The sequence below is a fragment of the Puma concolor genome, chromosome B1 (genome assembly GCF_028749965.1).
Source record: "Puma concolor isolate L17-30 chromosome B1, mPumCon1.1.hap2, whole genome shotgun sequence".
Classification (NCBI taxonomy): domain Eukaryota; kingdom Metazoa; phylum Chordata; class Mammalia; order Carnivora; family Felidae; genus Puma; species Puma concolor.
The window spans coordinates 43,844,577-43,866,117 of NC_141670.1; the positions used below are offsets into that span (position 1 = coordinate 43,844,577).

The 21,541-nt window shown below is 38.1% G+C and overlaps 1 protein-coding gene across 2 annotated transcripts in view; it reads right to left on the reverse strand.

Annotated features, from left to right (window-relative positions):
* LOC112858926 (disintegrin and metalloproteinase domain-containing protein 5-like) overlaps positions 1–20,845 on the reverse strand; it is a 141,417-nt gene extending 120,572 nt beyond the window's left edge. For both annotated transcript variants that reach the window (XM_086703653.1, XM_086703652.1), the window contains exons 1-2: positions 20,656–20,845; positions 20,089–20,168 (exon numbers count right to left, since the gene is read on the reverse strand). In XM_086703653.1, coding sequence (XP_086559779.1) covers positions 20,089–20,168; positions 20,656–20,710 — 135 coding nt within the window. In that variant the 5' untranslated portion in view covers positions 20,711–20,845. The remainder of the gene's footprint in view (positions 1–20,088; positions 20,169–20,655) is intronic.
* Positions 20,846–21,541: the final 696 nt, after the last annotated feature.

Sequence of the window (21,541 nt, forward strand, 5' to 3'; positions counted from 1 at the left end):
GGAAAATATTCAGATTGACAAATTGAAATTAATACCAAAACAAAAATAAGAGAAGTGTGACCCATTAAAAATGTCTAACATTCATGTAATTTTGAAAACAGGAGAAAGATATAGAGACTATGAAAGAAATATTAATTAAATATCAATAATTTATGCCTGGGGCACCTGGGTGGCTCAGCTGGCTAAGCATCCAACTCTTGATTTTGGCTCAAGTAGTGATCCCAGAGTCGTGAGATTGAGTCCTGCATCGGACTCAATGCTGGGCATGGAGCTTGCTTAAGATTCTCTCTCCCTCTCCCTTTGCTCCACCCCTACTGGCTCCTGCACTCATGCTCTATAAATAAATAAATAAATAAATAAATAAATAAATAAATAAATAAATAAATTCCATTTAAAAAAAGAAATAATATCTGAGATTTTCCAAAGCTTATGAAAGATGTCCACTCACACTCTCAAATACTCTATTAATCCAAAATAGAATGAATACAAAGAAAACAAACTAGGCATATCATACTCTAACAGCTAAAACAAAAAGACAAAAAAACATATATTTAAACAGCAACAAGAACGAAAGGGTGCATTACTCTCAAAAGGCTTTTAAATAAAGTATGCATACTCCCACAGAAACAATATGGAGAACTAGGTAGTAGTCTTCTGGATACCAGAAGACAATGGAATGGTATCTTTATTTTTTTTTTTTATTTATATATGAAATTTATTGTCAAATTGGTTTCCATACAACACCCAGTGCTCATCCCAAAAGGTGCCCTCCTCAGTACCCATCACCCACCCTCTCCTCCCTCCCACCCCCCATCGACCCTTAGTTTGTTCTCAGTTCTCAACAGTCTCTTATGCTTTGGCTCTCTCCCACTCTATCTTTAAAGTGAAGAAAGAAAATGATATCCAACCAAAAGTTTATATCCAGCAAAAATATCCAGCAGATACACAGCAAAATAAACACATTTCCTCACAAGAGGAAATGACATAATTCACTGACAGCAAACCTACACTAAAAGAAACACTAAAAATAGTGTGTTTCTTTTTTATTTTTTTTTTTTTTTTTTTCCAGTTATATATTTTTACTGAGTAAAATAATCTTACATACAGCAACACTTTACATACACATCTATATGAACACAATGTCTATGTGTATTCACATTAGAAGGTACAAGTGCTATATGACTAATAAAATAGTAATCCTCCATGAAAGAAAAATGGTTCCCTTGCTAGGTTTACCTCGTATCAGAAATGCCACAAATAAAATGTGTTTCTATGATTCTCAACAAATTATTTTCATCAAGCACTCACTTTATATTAAAATGTAAGTATTTGTAACCTAGTAAAGGTCAGAGAAAATAATAATAGTATTAGCTAATTTGTTGAGTACTTACTATGTGCTCCATACTATACATACATTATCTAATTTCAAAATATCACTCCATAATCATGACACCACCCTATTACATTAACATGGAAAAAAAAGTTCACAGACATTAAAATGCTTTAGGTCATGTGGCCAGCAGAGCCCGGATTCAATTTCCAGCATTGTATGAGTCCAGAGTCTTTGCTATTGACCACTATGCAGGATGTCTTTTTTTTTTTTTTTTTTTTTTTTTTTTTAAATTTAAATTCATTTAATTTTATTTTTTTTTTTTTATTTATATATGAAATTTATTATCAAATTGGTTTCCATACAACACCCAGTGCTCATCCCAAAAGGTGCCCTCCTCAGTACCCATCACCCACCCTCTCCTCCCTCACACCCCCCATCAACCCTTAGTTTGTTCTCAGTTCTCAACAGTCTCTTATGCTTTGGCTCTCTCCCACTCTAACCTCTTTTTTTTTTTTTTTTTTTTTTTGTTCCCCTCCCCCATGGGTTTCTCTTAAGTTTCTCAGGATCCACATAAGAGTGAAACCATATGGTATCTGTCTTTCTCTGTATGGCTTATTTCACTTAGCATCACACTCTCCAGTTCCATCCACGTTGCTACAAAAGGCCATATTTCATTTTTTCTCATTGCCACGTAGTACTCCATTGTGTATATAAACCACAATTTCTTTATCCATTCATCAGTTGATGGACATTTAGGCTCTTTCCATAATTTGGCTATTGTTGAGAGTGCTGCTATGAACATTGGGGTACAAGTGCCCCTATGCATCAGTACTCCTGTGTCCCTTGGATAAATTCCTAGCAGTGCTATTGCTGGCTCATAGGGTAGGTCTATTTTTAATTTTCTGAGGAACCTCCACACTGCTTTCCAGAGCGGCTGCACCAATTTGCATTCCCACCAACAGTGCAAGAGGGTTCCCATTTCTCCACATCCTCTCCAGCATCTATAGTCTCCTGATTTGTTCATTTTGGCCACTCTGACTGGCGTGAGGTGATATCTGAGTGTGGTTTTGATTTGTATTTCCCTGATAAGGAGCGACGCTGAACATCTTTTCATGTGCCTGTTGGCCATCCGGATGTCTTCTTTAGAGAAGTGTCTATTCATGTTTTCTGCCCATTTCTTCACTGGGTTATTTGCTTTTCGGGTGTGGAGTTTGGTGAGCTCTTTATAGATTTTGGATACTAGCCCTTTGTCCGATATGTCATTTGCAAATATCTTTTCCCATTCCGTTGGTTGCCTTTTAGTTTTGTTGGTTGTTTCCTTTGCTGTGCAGGAAAGCTTTTAATTCCCTTGCCTTTGGGGATGTGTCGAGGAAGAGATTGCTACGGCTGAGGTCAGAGAGGTCTTTTCCTGCTTTCTCCTCTAAGGTTTTGATGGTTTCCTGTCTCACATTCAGGTCCTTTATCCATTTTGAGTTTATTTTTGTGAATGGTGTGAGAAAGTGGTCTAGTTTCAACCTTCTGCATGTTGCTGTCCAGTTCTCCCAGCACCATTTGTTAAAGAGACTGTCTTTTTTCCATTGGATGTTCTTTCCTGCTTTGTCAAAGATGAGTTGGCCGTACGTTTGTGGGTCTAGTTCTGGGGTTTCTATTCTATTCCATTGGTCTATGTGTCTGTTTTGGTGCCAATACCATGCTGTCTTGATGATGACAGCTTTGTAGTAGAGGCTAAAGTCTGGGATTGTGATGCCTCCTGCTTTGGTCTTCTTCTTCAAAATTACTTTGGCTATTCGGGGCCTTTTGTGGTTCCATATGAATTTTAGGATTGCTTGTTCTAGTTTCGAGAAGAATGCTGGTGCAATTTTGATTGGGATTGCATTGAATGTGTAGATAGCTTTGGGTAGTATTGACATTTTGACAATATTTATTCTTCCAATCCATGAGCAGGGAATGTCTTTCCATTTCTTTAAATCTTCTTCAATTACCTTCATAAGCTTTCTATAGTTTTCAGCATACAGATCCTTTACATCTTTGGTTAGATTGATTCCTAGGTATTTTATGCTTCTTGGTGCAATTGTGAATGGGATCAGTTTCTTTATTTGTCTTTCTGTTGCTTCATTGTTAGTGTATAAGAATGCAACTGATTTCTGTACATTGATTTTGTATCCTGCAACTTTGCTGAATTCATGTATCAGTTCTAGCAGACTTTTGGTGGAGTCTATCGGATTTTCCATGTATAATATCATGTCATCTGCAAAGAGCGAAAGCTTGACTTCATCTTTGCCAATTTTGACGCCTTTGATTTCCTTTTGTTGTCTGATTGCTGATGCTAGAACTTCCAGCACTATGTTAAACAACAGCGGTGAGAGTGGGCATCCCTGTCGTGTTCCTGATCTCAGGGAAAAAGCTCTCAGTTTTTCCCCGTTGAGGATGATGTTAGCTGTGGGCTTTTCATAAATGGCTTTTATGATCTTTAAGTATGTTCCTTCTATCCCGACTTTCTCAAGAGTTTTTATTAAGAAAGGGTGCTGGATTTTGTCAAAGGCCTTTTCTGCATCGATTGACAGGATCATATGGTTCTTCTCTTTTTTTTTGTTAATGTGATGTATCACGTTGATTGATTTGCGAATGTTGAACCAGCCCTGCATCCCAGGAATGAATCCCACTTGATCATGGTGAATAATTCTTTTTATATGCCGTTGAATTCGATTTGCTAGTATCTTATTGAGAATTTTGGCATCCATATTCATCAGGGATATTGGCCTGTAGTTCTCTTTTTTTACTGGGTCTCTGTCTGGTTTAGGAATCAAAGTAATACTGGCTTCATAGAATGAGTCTGGAAGTTTTCCTTCCCTTTCTATTTCTTGGAATAGCTTGAGAAGGATAGGTATTATCTCTGCTTTAAATGTCTGGTAGAACTCCCCTGGGAAGCCATCTGGTCCTGGACTCTTATTTGTTGGGAGATTTTTGATAACCGATTCAATTTCTTCGCTGGTTATGGGTCTGTTCAAGCTTTCTATTTCCTCCTGATTGAGTTTTGGAAGAGTGTGGGTGTTCAGGAATTTGTCCATTTCTTCCAGGTTGTCCAATTTGTTGGCATATAATTTTTCATAATATTCCCTGATAATTGTTTGTATCTCTGAGGGATTGGTTGTAATCATTCCATTTTCATTCATGATTTTATCTATTTGGGTCATCTCCCTTTTCTTTTTGAGAAGCCTGGCTAGAGGTTTGTCAATTTTGTTGATTTTTTCAAAAAACCAACTCTTGGTTTCATTGATCTGCTCTACAGTTTTTTTAGATTCTATATTGTTTATTTCTGCTCTGATCTTTATTATTTCTCTTCTTCTGCTGGGTTTAGGCTGCCTTTGCTGTTCTGCTTCTATTTCCTTTAGGTGTGCTGTTAGATTTTGTATTTGGGATTTTTCCTGTTTCTGGAGATAGGCCTGGATTGCAATGTATTTTCCTCTCAGGACTGCCTTTGCTGCGTCCCAAAGCGTTTGGATTGTTGTATTTTCATTTTCGTTTGTTTCCATATATTTTTTAATTTCTTCTCTAATTGCCTGGTTGACCCACTCATTCGTGAGTAGGGTGTTCTTTAACCTCCATGCTTTTGGAGGTTTTCCAGACTTTTTTCTGTGGTTGATTTCAAGCTTCATAGCGTTGTGGTCTGAAAGTATGCATGGTATGATTTCAATTCTTGTAAACTTATGAAGGGCTGTTTTGTGACCCAGTATATGATCTATCTTGGAGAATGTTCCATGTGCACTCGAGAAGAAAGTATATTCTGTTGCTTTGGGATGCAGAGTTCTAAATATATCTGTCAAGTCCATCTGCTCCAATGTCTCATTCAGGGCCCTTGTTTCTTTATTGATCGTGTGTCTAGATGATCTATCCATTTCTGTAAGTGGGGTGTTAAAGTCCCCTGCAATTACCACATTCTTATCAATAAGGTTGCTTGTGTTTATGAGTAATTGTTTTATATATTTGGGCGCTCCGGTATTCGGCGCATAGACATTTATAATTGTTAGCTCTTCCTGATGGATAGACCCTGTCACTATTATATAATGTCCTTCTTCATCTCTTGTTACAGCCTTTAATTTAAAGTCTAGTTTGTCTGATATAAGGATGGCTACTCCAGCTTTCTTTTGGCTTCCAGTAGCATGATAAATAGTTCTCCATCCCCTCACTCTCAATCTAAAGGTGTCCTCAGGTCTAAAATGAGTCTCTTGTAGACAGCAAATAGATGGGTCTTGTTTTTTTATCCATTCTGATACCCTATGTCTTTTGGTTGGCGCATTTAGTCCATTTACATTCAGTGTTATTATAGAAAGATATGGGTTTAGAGTCATTGTGATGTCTGTATGTTTTATGCTTGTAGTGATGTCTCTGGTACTTTGTCTCACAGGGTCCCCCTTAGGATCTCTTGGAGGGCTGGTTTAGTGGTGACAAATTCCTTCAGTTTTTGTTTGTTTGGGAAGACCTTTATCTCTCCTTCGATTCTAAATGACAGACTTGCTGGATAAAGGATTCTCGGCTGCATATTTTTTCTGTCTAGCACACTGAAAATCTCGTGCCAATTCTTTCTGGCCTGCCAAGTTTCAAAAGAGAGATCAGTCACGAGTCTTATAGGTCTCCCTTTATATGTGAGGGCACGTTTACCCCTTGCTGCTTTCAGAATTTTCTCTTTATCCTTGTATTTTGCCAGTTTCACTATGATATGTCGTGCAGAAGATCGATTCAAGTTACGTCTGAAGGGAGTTCTCTGTGCCTCTTGGATTTCAATGCCTTTTTCCTTCCCCAGTTCAGGGAAGTTCTCAGCTATTATTTCTTCAAGTACCCCTTCAGCACCTTTCCCTCTCTCTTCCTCCTCTGGGATACCAATGATGCGTATATTATTTCTTTTTAGTGTATCACTTAGTTCTCTAATTTTCCCCTCATATTCCTGGATTTTTTTATCCCTCTTTTTCTCAGCTTCCTCTTTTTCCATAACTTTATCTTCTAGTTCACCTATTCTCTCCTCTGCCTCTTCAATCCGAGCCGTGGTGGTTTCCATTTTGTTATGCATTTCGTTTAAAGCGTTTTTCAGCTCCTCGTGACTGTTCCTTAGTCCCTTGATCTCTGTAGCAAGAGATTCTCTGCTGTCCGCTATACTGTTTTCAAGCCCAGCGATTAATTTTATGACTATTATTCTAAATTCACTTTCTGTTATATTATTTAAGTCCTTTTTGATCAGCTCATTAGCTGTTGTTATTTCCTGGAGATTCTTCTGAGGGGAATTCTTCCGCTTGGTCATTTTGGATAGTCCCTGGCGTGGTGAGGACCTGCAGGGCACTTCCCCTGTGCTGTGGTGTATAATTGGAGTTGGTGGGCGGAGCCGCAGTCAGACCTGATGTCTGCTCCCAGCCCACCGCTGGGGCCACAGTCAGACTGGTGCGTGCCTTCTCTTCCCCTCTCCTAGGGGCGGGATTCACTGTGGGGTGGGGTGGTCTGTCTGGGCTACTTGCACACTGCCAGGCTTGTGATGCTGGGGATCTGGCGTCTTAGCTGGGGTGGGTAGGCAAGGTGCACAGGGGCAGGAGGGGCAGGCTTAGCTTGCTTCTCCTTAGGTGATCCACTTCAGGAGGGGCCCTGTGGCAGCAGGAGGGAGTCAGATCCGCTGCCGGAGGTTTGGCTCCGCAGAAGCGCAGAGTTGGGTGTTTGCGCGGAGCGAGCAAGTTCCCTGGCAGGAACTGGTTCTCTTTGGGATTTTGGCTGGGGGATGGGCGGGGAAGATGGCGCTGGCGAGCGCCTTTGTTCCCCACCAAACTGAGCTCTGTCGTCCGGGGGCTCAGCAGCTCTCCTTCCCTTTGTCCTCCAGCCTTCCCGCTTTCTGAGCAGAGCTGTTAACTTATGACCTCCCAGACGCTAAGTCGCGCTTGCTGTCGGAACACAGTCCGTCAGGCCCCTCCGCTTTTTGCAAGCCAGACTCGGGGGCTCTGCTTGGCCGGCGAGCCGCCCCTCCGCCCCGGCTCCCTCCCGCCAGTCCGTGGAGCGCGCACCGCCTCGCCGCCCTTCCTACCCTCTTCCGTGGGCTTCTCGTCTGCGCTTGGCTCCGGCGACTCCGTTCTGGTAATCCTCTGGTGGTTTTCTGGGTTATTTAGGCAGGTGTAGGTGGAATCTAAGTGATCAGCAGGACGCGCGGTGAGTCCAGCGTCCTCCTACGCCGCCATCTTCCCTTTTTCCAGTGTGTTTCTTTTTTAATGGGAAGTAAGTTGCTCCAAGATAGAATGATGAAAATGTATGACAATGAAAACCACAGGAAAAATAAGTATGTCAGTAAATTTAAGTGAATATCATTTGTTTTAAACAGTGATAGTAAATGCTATTCTCATTAAAAAAAAAAAAAAAAAAAACATAGTTGTAAGATATATGACAATGGCATAAATGACAAAAAGAACATAAATGGAGTAAAGCGTCAAGGTCCTTGAGCTTTTCAGGGAGTGGCAAAAATACAAATTTAATGTAGCAGGTAAAAAATTAAAGACACATGTTATAATCACAAGGTTAACCATTAAAAGAATAAAAAAGAATACATCACTAATAGCCTAAAAAGACAAATTAGAATAATAATCACATCATGGATTATAAAAACAGAGGAAAGGGAAAATTAAGAAAGACCAAATGATTTTAAAAATAATAATTACACACTTTTATATAAAAGAGAAGCATTTTAAATACAAAACACTGAAAATAAAAGGATTAAAAGTTGTACCATGCAAACAATACCCAAAAGAAAGATAACTATACTAATAGCAAGCAATATATAATGTAATTCCAAATGAATTATAAGAAATAAAGGGGGACACTTTATAATGATAAAAGCATCAATTTAAAAAAAGTTACAGTCTTAAACATTTTATGTACTTAATATTATATCTCCAAAATATATAAAATAGAAATTGATGGAACTAAAATAAATTATATACAATTCAAAAGCATATGTGGAGATTTTATAATTCTATCAGTTATAGAAAGGACCCAAGAGAACTACCTGTAAAGCCATAAAGATTTGGACAGCACAATCAACTAAATTTATCTGACGTATATACAATACTACATCCAATCACTGAAAAAGAAATATTCAAATGCACATATAACATCTTTCAAAATAGGTCATATGAAGAATAATAAAACAAATCTCATCAAATTGTGATAATCTAGCTTGTATTCATCGACAACCAACAATTAGAAAATTAACATAAAGAAACACCATTTGTCACAGTATTAAAATATGTTGAAAAACACTGAGAATAAATTTAAGAAAAGGTTTTCAAGACATCAAAAATAAAAACTTCTAAGCCTTACCGAAAGAAAAACTAAAATATATGGAAAGATACACCATGTACATGAATTGGAAGACTCAATATTGTTTAATTTCCCCTAATTTGATCTATAGATTCAATGAAAACTCAATAAAGTCATAGCAGGTCATTTGTGGATATAAACAAATTGAGCTTAGAATTGTCAAGACAAGAATATGAAAAAAATAAAGTTAGGAGTGCCCACACCAATTTATATTAACTTATAAAGCTACAGTAATTAGGGTAATGAAATATGGGCCAGAGTTTTGAAAAACAGTCCAATGGCACAGAATAGAGAATCCAGAGAGAGCCATAAATATATACTTATCTGACCTTCAGTAAAAACTGAAGGTGGCCACTATAATATGGTGAGGAAAAATGGTCTTCCGTGCATGCTGCTTGGTGAATTCAGTATCCATATGGAAAAAAAACAATGAATTTTGACTTCTCTATCTCATGATAGAAAAAAAAAAATCCAGATAGATCACAGACTAAATGGTAAAAGGAATATAAAGCTTCTACACAAAAGCACAGAAATATATTGTATAACCTTACAGTAGACAAAAATTTCTTAGATTAAATGCAAATAGCAATAAGAAGGAAATAAAGGATGAATAAATTGAGATTAACTGGTTAAGTTTTGAGACAATGGAGAAGACAAGCCACAGACTGGGAGAGAATATTTGTAAAAGACACATCTGATAAGGGACTGTTATCCAAAATATAGAAAGAACGCTTACAATTCAACAAAAAGAAAATGAACAATCTCATTAAAAAATGGGCAAAAGAGGGGCCCCTGGGTGGCTCAGTTGGTTAAGCGTCCGACTTCAGCTCAGGTTATGATCTTGTGGTTCGTGAGTTCGAGCCCCACATCAAGCTCTGTGCTGACAACTTGGAGCCTGGAGCCTACTTTGGATTCTGTGTCTCCCTCTCTCTCTGCCTCTCTGTCTCTCAAAAATAAATAAACATTAAAAAAATTTTTTTAAATGGGCAAAAGAACTGAACCTAGGCATACCATAACTGAACCTCACCAAAGAAGATATACAAATGGCAGAAAGGCATATGAAAAGATATTCACATCATAAGTTATTAGTGAATCGTAAATTAAAATGAGATTAACTATTACACACCTATTACAATAGACAAAATCCAGAATCCTGACAACACCAAATATTGGCAAGGATGTGGAGCAACAAGAACTCCCTTTCATTGCAGGCAGGCAGGAATGCAAAATGGTACAACCGCTTTGGAAGAAGTTTGGCAGTTTCCCACAAAATTAAATGTACTCTTAGCATATGATCCAGCAAACACATTCTTTGGTGTTTATCCAAAGGAGCTGAAAACTTATGTGCACACAAAAACCTACACATGGATGTTTGTATCAGCTTTATTCATAATTGCCAAAACTTGTAAGCAAACAAGATGTTATCAGTAAGTGAATGGATAAACTGTGGTACATCCTGACAATGCAATATTATTCAGCATTAACAAGAAATGAGCTATCAAGCCATGAAAAGACATGGAGGAAACTTAAGTGAATGTTACTAAGTGGAAGAAGACAATATGGAAAGGCTATTTATTATATGATTCCAACTACAGAACATTCTGGAAAGGGGAAAACTAAGGAGATAGTGAAAACATCAGTGATTGTCAGGGGTTAAGGGGGAGGGAAGGATGCCAAGGCTGCTTTCAGCTCAAAGACACTGCCAATGGTTCCTTTGCCACAAGGTCCCCATAGGCAGTTCATATCATGGCAATTTGTGTGTTCTCTGAGGTCAGGTGGAGAAATACTCCAGAAAGCTGTAGTAGAGTCTTGTGAAACAGAAACTAATCAATGCAGTGATTACTCCATCAAATGTACAGGTCTCACTGATCTGCAAGAGAACAGAATTGTACAGTGTGTACATCAAGGAGTGAGACTCTTGAGGGCCATCTAAGAATTCTGTCTAATACAATCGACTACAAATGTATATATAGATGTAAAGAAATATATCAAGTACACAGGCATGGTTATCATCAGATGGAAGAGGGAAATGGGAATGGGGGCTATAGGAATAAAGGAGGAAGTATAACAATAAGGGGCTTGATGGGACTATTAATCATAGCACACTATGAAATCGGAGTATATATCCGCACTTGAGGTCCAAAAAATTCCTCTATATAGTATTTCCAGAAAGACTACATTTGAATCAAATTAATCACAGAAATTGACCTATAAATCCCTCTTAAGAACATATTACATCATTGCTGGAATGAATTGGATGACATTCTGTAGCATGTTAATAATTCTTCCTAACTAAGCAAAAATTAATGAATTTCCCACTTTTACTGTTTTATATGGGGGGCACTGGAGGGGAGGCTGTGAGGATCTCAAAGATATTCTGGGCCATATTTTATATGTGGACATGTCTTCTTTAGTTTGCTCTATTAGCAAAACTTTCAGTTGCAGGAAGAATGACAAAGATTTTTTATGTTGTTCACTTTGTTCTTGTGGAAGGAATTACACATACCACCATCATTCACAAAATTCATTTAACATAGAACTAGGGGTCTGGTGGTTATGGTGGGGGAAAAAAGTATGCAAACATTATTATGTAAATAAAACCAAGCAATATGAAAACACTATACCATCCCTATAAGATACTAGGACACAGACATTGAAGAATATTAATAAAAATCAAGTTCCAAGGGGTTGTAAAGAGCAGCTTCCATTGGCATAAATTTGGTGTGTTAGAAAATATCCTGAGACTCCACCTTACTGTCAAATTCCTCTCAAATAGCCTTGACTCAGTCAATTCATGCTTCAGGAGGAATCATTACTACAGCAACATTTGTTATTGATATATGTTTCTAGGGCAAAATGTTTGTATCATGATACTTTTTTGCCCAGAAACCAAAGAAGAAAAAAGGAAAAGCATTTAGTAGGACTTCTTTCTTTGACCACTAAACTAAGTAGGCCTTTTTGTGTGTGTGTAATGTATGGTAATGAGTGTTCTCTTTGATCAAATCATGTGAAGATTTGGAACAACAGGCCTAGGCTGCCTTTAATTCCTCTACTTAACTCAAAGAAGTCATTTGAGACACTAAGAAATATGTAAAAAAAAAAATTCATTCCTAAATAGACCCTGGGATGTGTTTAGGGTTGCCAGGCATCCTGTATGTATAGACATGTCCTGAGTTTAATGATTTTTACCCTGTGCCCTGTATTGAGTTTGTCAGAACACCCGAAATATTCTGTATTCATATTTTTTCAGTACATTACAAAACTTTGCTAGTCAAAGCTCTTTTCCACCAGAGTAACTGGTGCTTAAATAATTTAAATGGCAACGAGCTAAAAATCATACCTTCAGAAATAAAGACCGATATTATCCCTCAACTCTCCCTATAGGTTTGTCTGAGGGAAATCCAAAATGAGAGATGGAGAATTAAAAGTACTTATTTCTGGGGGCACCTGGGTGGCTCAGCCAGCTGGGCGTCTGACTTTGACTCGGGTCATGATCTCTTGGTTCATGAGTTCAAGCCCCGCATCAGGCTCTGTGTTGACAGCTCGGAGCCTGGAGCCTGTTTCAGATACTGTGACTCCCTCTCTCTCTGCCTCTTCCCTGCTCATGCTGTCTCTCTTTCTCTCTCAAAAGTAAATAAAGATTTTTTAAAAACAATTTTAAGTACTTATTTTTCATATTCACGAAAGGGAAAGGCTCTTCTTTGGCTAAAGTCCCAAGTCATAAACAAGTAACTACAATTAGAGAGAACTTCTGGTCAGAGCACACAATCAGAAGCACACAATCAGCCAGTCACCAACAGCCACACTCAAATAACTAGCTTCTGAAGGTTAACAAAGCAGTAACAGCCCCAGCTTCTAGATAAGTTTAAGTGCCTCACTCCACTGAGGAGGATTCTGAAAATAAGATGGTCAACAAGCAGCCTTACTCCGACAACCACTAACACAGTTGAAAACATGTCAATACCTAAGCACTCTCCCTTCTGAAATCTCACTAATCTCTGAACACCAGGCTTCCCAAAACCTTATGTAAGATTAGCTCTGGGTTTCTGCAGGAAGACTGTGTTTACTACAACAGGCTAACTGGAAGTTCATTATTTTTTTGAATCACATATCTCGTTGAACTTACTGTTTATTTTCCAACTTTGCAACCCTTTCAATGGTTCAACTTGTTCATGATTAGTTATGAGTCTGGACTTGTACAGATGCACTGACCCAGCTGCAAGATGATCAAATTCAGTATTTTCGATTCCTTTTGAAATATTTTGGACTATTGTCTATTTCTTGTGTACATTTAAATTCCAAATGCCAAAATTCTAAACAGTTTTATCAACCGAGGAAAAAGTCCTTTTGAAGCTCTTTGTACAGTATGCAATTGTTCTTTTACATAAAAATGGTGGGAATTCAAATATAAGGCAACATATATTAACAACTAAACAAAAGAGATGAGTCATTTCTTCATACAGTACCAAAAAAGGTGATACAACATTTTTTTTGGATTGAAAAAAATTTAGAAGATCTAAGAATTGCAATAAGACACTGCAATGGTTTTTCACATAGCATATCACCAGTCTTTCTACTTAAATGACTATTTGAATGTTCAACTGCCAGAAGTATTTCTGATTCTAAAATTGCAAGCAAAATTTCAGGTATCCAATTGAAATCCACTGCAATAATTAAAGAATGCAATGGCTCTCTTTGCAACTGCAGAAATCATCATAGATCTTAGGTCTACACATGTCAATTTTTAGGGAACACCATAAGAGTAGGGGACTTTCACACCCCACTTATAGCAATGAACAGATCACCTAAGCAGAAAAATCAATCAATAAACAATGGCTTAGAATGACACACTGGACCACATGGACTTAACAGATACATTCAGAGCATTTCATCCTAAAGCAGCAGAATACACATCTTCTCCAGTGCACATGGAATGTTCTCCAGAATAGATCACATACTGGGACTCAAATTCGCCCTTAACAAGTACAAAAAGATCGAGATCATACCATGCATATTTTCAGACCACAACACTATGAAACTTGAAATCAACCACAAGAAAAAATCTAGAAAGATAACAAATACTTGGAGACTAAAGGCCATCCTATTAAAGAATGAATGGACTAACCAAGATGGTAAAGAGGAAATTAAACAGTATATGGAAGCCAATGAAAATTATAACACCATAGCCCAAAGTCTCTGGGATGCAGCAAAGGCGGTCATAAGAGGGCAGTATATAGCAATCCAGGCCTTCCTAAAGAAGAAAGATCTCAGATACATAACCTAACCTTACACTTCAAAGAGCTGGGAAAAGAGCAACAAATGAAACCCAAAACCAGCAGAAGACAGGAAATAATAAAGATAAGAGCAGAAATCAATGCTATTGAAACTAAAAAAAGAAAAAAACAGTAGAACAGATCAATGACACCAGAAGCTGGTTCTTTGAAAGAATTAACAAAATTGATAAACCCCTAGCCAGTCTGATCAAAAAGAAAAAGGAAAGGACCCAAATAAATAAAATCAAGAATGAAAGAGATCACAACAAACACAGCAGAAATACAAACAATAATAAGAGAATATTATGAGCAATTATATGCAAATAAATGGGCAATCAGGAAGAAATGGGCAAATTTCTAGAAACATATACACTACCAAAGCTGAAACAGGAAGAAATAGAAAATCTGAACAGACCCATTACCAGTAAAGAAATCGAATTTTTTTTATCAAAAATCTCCTAAGAAACAAGAGTCCAGGGCAGGTTGGCTTTCCAGGGGAATTCTGGAAAAATTTAAAGAACATTTAAAGAACATTTAAACACCAAACATTTAAAGAAGAGTTAACACCTATTCTCTTGAGGCTATTCCAAAAAAAAAAAAAAAAAAAAGGAATACTTCCAAACACTTTCTATGAAGCCAGCATTACCTTGATTTCAAAACCGCACAAAGACCCCACTAAAAAGGAGAACTACAGACCAATTTCCCTGGAGAAAATGGATGCAAAAATCCTTAACAAGATGCTAGCCAACCAGATCCAACAATACATTAAAAATATTATTCACCACGACCAAGTGTGATTTATGCGTGAGATGCAGGGCTGATTCAATATCCATAAAACAATCAGTGTGATACATCACATCAATAAAAGAAAGGCCAAAAATCACATGATCCTCTCAATAGATGCAGAGAAAGCATTGGACAAAATACAGCATCCTTTCTTGATAAAATCCCTCAAGAAAGTAGGTATGGAAGGATAGTATCTCAAGATCATAAAAGCCATGTACGAAAGACTCACCGCTAATATCATTCTCAATGGGGAAAAACTGAGAGCATTCCCCCTAAGGTCAGGAACAAGACAGGGATGTCCATTCTCGCCACTGTTATTCAACATAGTGGAAGTCTTAGCCTCAGCAATCAGACAACACAAAGAAATAAAAGGCACCCAAATCTGCCAGGAGGAAGTCAAACTTTCACTCTCATGGATGACATAATACTCTATGAGGAAAAACCCAAAAGATTCCTCCAAAAAACTGCTACAATTGATACATGAATTCCACAAAGTCACAGGATATAAAATCAATGCACAGAAATTGTTTGCATTCCTATACACCAATAATGAAGCAACAGAAAGAGAAATCAAGGAATCGATCCCATTTACAATTGCACCGAAAAACATGAAATACCTACGAATGAATCCAAACAAAGAGGTGAAAAATCTATACACTATAGAAAGCTTATGAAAGAAATTGAAGAAGACACCAAAAAAATGAAAAAATATTCCATGTTCCTGAATAGGAAGAACAAATATTATTAAGATGTCAATACTACCCAAAGCAATCTACATATTCAATGAAATACCTATCAAAATAACACCAGCATTCTTCACAGAGCTAGAACAAACAGCCCAAACATTTGTATGGAACCACAAAAGACCCCAAACACCCAAGCAATCTTGAAAAAGAAAACCAAAGCTGGGGGCATCACAATCCCAGACTTCAAGTTGTATTACAAACTGTAATCATCAAGACAGTATGGTACTGGCATAAAAACAGACACGCAGATCAATGGAACAGAATACAGAACCCAGAAATGGACCCACAAACGTATGGCCAACTAATCTTTGACGAAGCAAGAAAGAATATCAAATGGAATAAAGACAGTCTCGTCAGCAAGTGGTGCTGGGAAAACTGGACAGCGACATGCAGAAAAATGAACCTGGACCACTTTCTTACACCATACACAAAAAATAAACTCAAAATGATGAAAGACCTAAACGTAAGACGGGAAGCATCAAGATCCTAGAGGCAAAACCCTCTTTGACCTTGGCCGCAGCAGCTTCTTACTCAATATGTCTCCAGAGGCAGGGGAAACCAAAGCAAAAATATACTATTGGGACCTCATCAAAATAAAACGCTTCTGCACAGTGAAGGAAACAATCAGCAAAACTAAAAGGCAACCAATGGAATGGGGGAAGATATTTGCAAATGACATATCAGATAAAGGGTTAGTATCCAAAATCTATAAAGAACTTATCCAACTCAACACCCAAAAAACAAATGATCCAGTGAAGAAATGGGTAAAAGACATGAATAGACACTTCTCCAAAGAAGACATCCAGATGGCCAACTGATACATGAAAAAATGCTCAGCACCATTCACCATCAGGGAAATACAAATCCAAACCAGAACCTCACACCTGTCAGAATGGCTAAAATTAACAACTCAGGAAACAACAGATGTTGGTGAGAATGCAAGGAAAGAGGATCTCTTTTGAACTGCTTGTGGGAATGAAAACTGGTGCAGCCACTCTGGAAAATAGTATGGAGGTTCCTCAAAATATTAAAAATAGAACTATCCTACAACCCAGCAATTGCACTGCTAGGTAGTTATCCAAGGGATACAGGTATGCTGCTTTGAAGGCGCACATGCACCCCAATGTTTATAACAGCACTATCAACAATAGCCAAAGTATGGAAAGAGCCCAAATGTTCATCAACAGATGAATGGATACAGAAAAAGTGATATATATATATATATATATATATATATATATATATATATATATAATGGAATATTACTCAGCAATCAAAAAGAATGAAATCTTGCCATTTGCAACTACGTGGATGGAACTAGAGGGTATTATGCTAAGAGAAATTAGAGAAAAACAAATATAATATGACTTCACTCATATGAGGACTTTAAGATACAAAACAGGGGCGCCTGGGTGGCGCAGTCGGTTAAGCGTCCGACTTCAGCCAGGTCACGATCTCGCGGTCCGTGAGTTCGAGCCCCGCGTCGGGCTCTGGGCTGATGGCTCAGAGCTTGGAGCCTGTTTCCGATTCTGTGTCTCCCTCTCTCTGACCCTCCCCCATTCATGCTCTGTCTCCCTCTGTCTCAAAAATAAATAAAGGTTAAAAAAAAAAATTTTAAGATACAAAACAGATGAACATGAGGAAAGGGAAGCAAAAATAATATAAAACAGGGAGGGGGACAAAACATAAGAGACTCTTAAATATAGAGGACAAAGAGAGGGTTACTGGAGAGGTTGTGGGAGGGGGGATGGGCTAAATGTGTAAGAGGCATTAAGGAATCTACTCCTGAAATCATTGTTGCACTATATGCTAACTAACTTGGATGTAAATTTAAAAAATAAATAAATTATACGAACAAAAGGTATCCCTCTGTTGTCAAGTATGTTCTTAAAGGGGAAAACATGCCTTATGAACAAGAAAAGAAATTCCAACTTGAAGTGGATAATTAATATGGTACTTGCTCTATCTTTTGAAAAGAGTTTTAATACCTTGAAGAATTCTGTTCTTTTATCTGGATACTACTAAATAGTTTTCCAGTATGGGAAGAAATGGAAGCATCATGTGCAATGTTGGAGAAGATAATAAAATGACAATATTCTGGTTTTGTCAATAGACATTTTAAAGAATGCAAAAGCAAGCTAACAAGACCAATGATTAGAGTTGTTAACTTCACAATGCTAATCTCCAGTGTGTGTGTGTGTGTGTGTGTGTGTGTGTGTGTGTGTTTACCAACAAATGTTCACTGGGAAAAAGAATGAAATAAATTGGATGCGACCAACTGCAGAAACTATGTTATAATTAAATGGAATAACTGCAAATCATTTTAGAAGCAAATTCTTCAGAACAAGGAACTACTGCTAAGGCAAGTCAAATCATCAGGGAAATACAATTTAAGAAAAAGGTATATAAATAATTTAGATACTGAGAAAGATGAAATAAAATGGAGTCATTTATGTCAAGGGGTTTTAAAATGGATCCAGGAGGCCATTAAGAAAATGAAACTCAGGCGTGTCTTCACATGGTGTGAACTTTTGACTAGGCCAAACCTGTGAATCGGGCCAAACTGCAAATATTCCAACAACTCAGCCCAAACACTCATTACAGGAAGAGATTTTTCTTAGTGATAGTCTTAGCAACTAATTATATTCAGACAAGATTAGTTTTCCGTCAACATTGCTCAAAATTCTTGGGGCGCCTGGGTGGCGCAGTCGGTTAAGCGTCCGACTTCAGCCAGGTCACGATCTCGTGGTCCGTGAGTTCGAGCCCCGCGTCGGGCTCTGGGCTGATGGCTCAGAGCCTGGAGCCTGTTTCCGATTCTGTGTCTCCCTCTCTCTCTGCCCCTCTCCCATTCATGCTCTGTCTCTCTCTGTCCCAAAAATAAATAAACGTTGAAAAAAAAAAATTAAAAAAAAAAACATTGCTCAAAATTCTTTGTAAACAACTATACAAGCACCCCCTTTTGTCTTACTTTTGTTGCCTGGGGGAACACAATTTGGGTTGCTATGGAATCTGTGCTTCCTGAATTGCAATTCTGAGGGCCCAAATAAATATTTTAATTTCAGTTCCACCTCTTTTATTAGTCAAAAATACTTAAAATTTGTTTCAGATGAACAAAAAATAACTTTTAGTATTTATAATTATATAGTATGCCCCATGAAATATTTTTTTATCTTTATATACATATGCATAGGCAATTAGAAACATTCAAAATTAATTGAGTACCCCCATGTTCTTATTTCTTAAATCTGGGAGCACTCTATGTGTCTTCTAGGCATTCTTACTTTTGCAGATCCTACCTCATATTATACTGAATATATTAAAATACAATCACACCCCACATTAGGAATAGTTTACTGTTGCAAAAATATTAAAAGGAAGCTTTTAAAACTGTTATCGTCAAAAGAAACACACTGAAATTCCATTTTATTAAATAATTTTTTTTAAATGCTAGATATTGGACAAGTCAACTATTGTCTTTGATATTGATATTGACAATATCAAAGACTTCTCAGTGATAAGTAATAGAGAGGGTTGGTATTATTCATTTCAGGAAAAAGTAAATTAAACAAAAAGTCCAATGGAACCCCTTCTTTCCAATCAGAAAAAAAAAAGCTGGAGTAGCACTCATATACCTTGCATAGCTAAGAATTCGCTTGGTGGGTAGGGGCTGGGGACTGAGTGGTAAAAAAAAAAAAAAAAAAAAAAAGAAAAGAAAAAACAAACCTAGTTACTAAAGAAAGAAAATGTAAAGAGTACATGGGAGGAGAGGCTACCTTCAGAGAACTGGGAGAAATGGGGGAGGGAGAAACCTGATACAGTGTATCCTCATGTGAAACAGAGGGAAGGTTTTCAAAAAACCACTAAAAGATAAAAATAAATTTGGAGACCACAATTATGACTAGTATTAGATTATCCTATAGTATAGAAGGAACCATGTGAGAAACAGATTTTCCTGAGGAATTAGAGAAGGAGTATGTACCAATATCCAAGCTCAGACTGTTAAACCTATGTGCTAATTGCTATATAAGCCATCTATAGGCTAATTACCAGATCACCTTTCAGTCTCACTGACTCTGAAACCTGAGGCAAATAAACTGGAGGAAATCACCTGGGCTAGGACTAGCACTGGGGGACCAGAAAACTCAATAACAAACAAACAAAAAACTACTTCACTGCAATATTTAAGACATCAAAATTAGTGCAAAAAAAAAAAATCATGATGAACAAGTTATCAAAGTTTTAAATCAAGACAGAATCTGACCCTGACTTACCTCGCTCACCTTACCTTAATCCCGGTCCTGGAGGAATCTGTTTTTTGCCATTCCCTTACATTTTCTGCCTGAGTCAGGCACTTTGCCAGCTTCTCCCTGGCCCTGGCCATGGTAGATCCCACCCTTAAAATCCTTCATCTTCCACAGAAACACACACACACACACATATAAAGTCACACACATTCATACACTTCAAAATGTTCCTTGTTGTGAACCCTGCTCCAGCCATCAGCTCTGCCTCCAAGAATTGAGTTCCTGCCTCCATTCAGCAACTCTGGTCTTAATATTAAAGGCAACTTAGCCCAATTTATGATATAAAAATATTTCTCAATTACATTATTTTCTGGATCTGTTTTTGCATCAGATGATGAAATCTTTTCAGGAATTGTGGTTTCCAGAAATGTTTTATCGGGATCTAAAACAAAAATAAGCAAAGTTATTTTGATATAACTGTAATCCTACATTGTCCATATCCAATTCCACATTTGTTTCTCTATTTTTTGCAGGGGAAAGATAATAATTCAAGAGTGACCTGCAATTTTCAGTGAAGCAGGTGAAGGACAGCAGTCACCAAATCAGAACATCATTGACAAATAGCTTCTTTATGGCGATGAGACTATTTTTAGAATAGCAAAATTTTGTACGTGGAAGACCCCTTATTCCATTTGTGTCCGTTTTACATAAAGAATACCCAGAGACGTGAAAAGATTTTCTGCCTGGAGTCTGCCTCTGCTTTCTTGGCCACAGGCTCCCAAGCGAGGGGCAAGAAGAAAGTGGGTAGGGAGAGTGCGGGGCTGGGATAAGGTCTGGGTCTGGGGCCTGGACCAAAAATGACAGCCCCCTAAGCGAACACAATCCCTCCGGGGGCTAGATGGCGAGGGGGAACAAGTATCTAGACTTACGGGGGTCTGCGTGCAGCTCTCCAAGTCGGGTGAGAAGGACCAGAAGAAGGAACATGGCTCCGCTGTCTTGGAGCCCGGCTGGCGGTGTAACAGCAGTTGAAGCGTTGAGGAAGGTGGAGGCCCAGCTCGCGCAGGGCGCCTCCGGGGAAGCGCAGGTGGCGCCTCAGGGAGGAGCTCAAGGGAGAGGTCGACTGGGGGCTCTCGCTCTCCCCGTGCCCCTGGAGGTGTCATAGCTAGGTCGGTAATGGTAACGTGCAGCGAGCGGGCAGACCCGGGAGGGCTCAAGGCCAGACTGTCAAGACCCACACACATTGGGTTTATTAAGGAAGGAAAGGCTGTGAAATTTTCAATTCCCAGATTAGGGTGGTGCCTGGTAAGGCTTTTGTTTATATCTTGTACTTAGTCCAACGACTTCTGAAGTAATTTCTAGTTACAGTGAGGAGAAAGAGCAAAGATAAAAATGCTCAAGTTACTGATAACAAACAGTCCTCTATTATTATATTTACATATCATCCAAACAGGCAAAATGCTTGCATTTGCAAAAACTGCTGCAAACACTGTGACTTTTATAAATTTAAGTTCGTTGGATAAGCCATTATGGGACAGCTGTTGAATGCAGACCTCATACAATCCCTCCTCAGTCTCTTCCAATCATCTTTAATATCCCAAATTATTATTGCTACACTCTGTGTAATCCTGTGCCCCTAGTTTTTACTACTTTAATTAGACATTATTGCATTCTGCCTTTATAAGGAGCAAGAATAGTTTGATTTTTGAAGTCTATAGGCATTCTTTTCTTCACAGATCCTAGCCCACATCATAGTAAAAAATTAAAATACAGCCACACCCCACATTAACTATAATATTGCTTTAATAAATGCCAAAA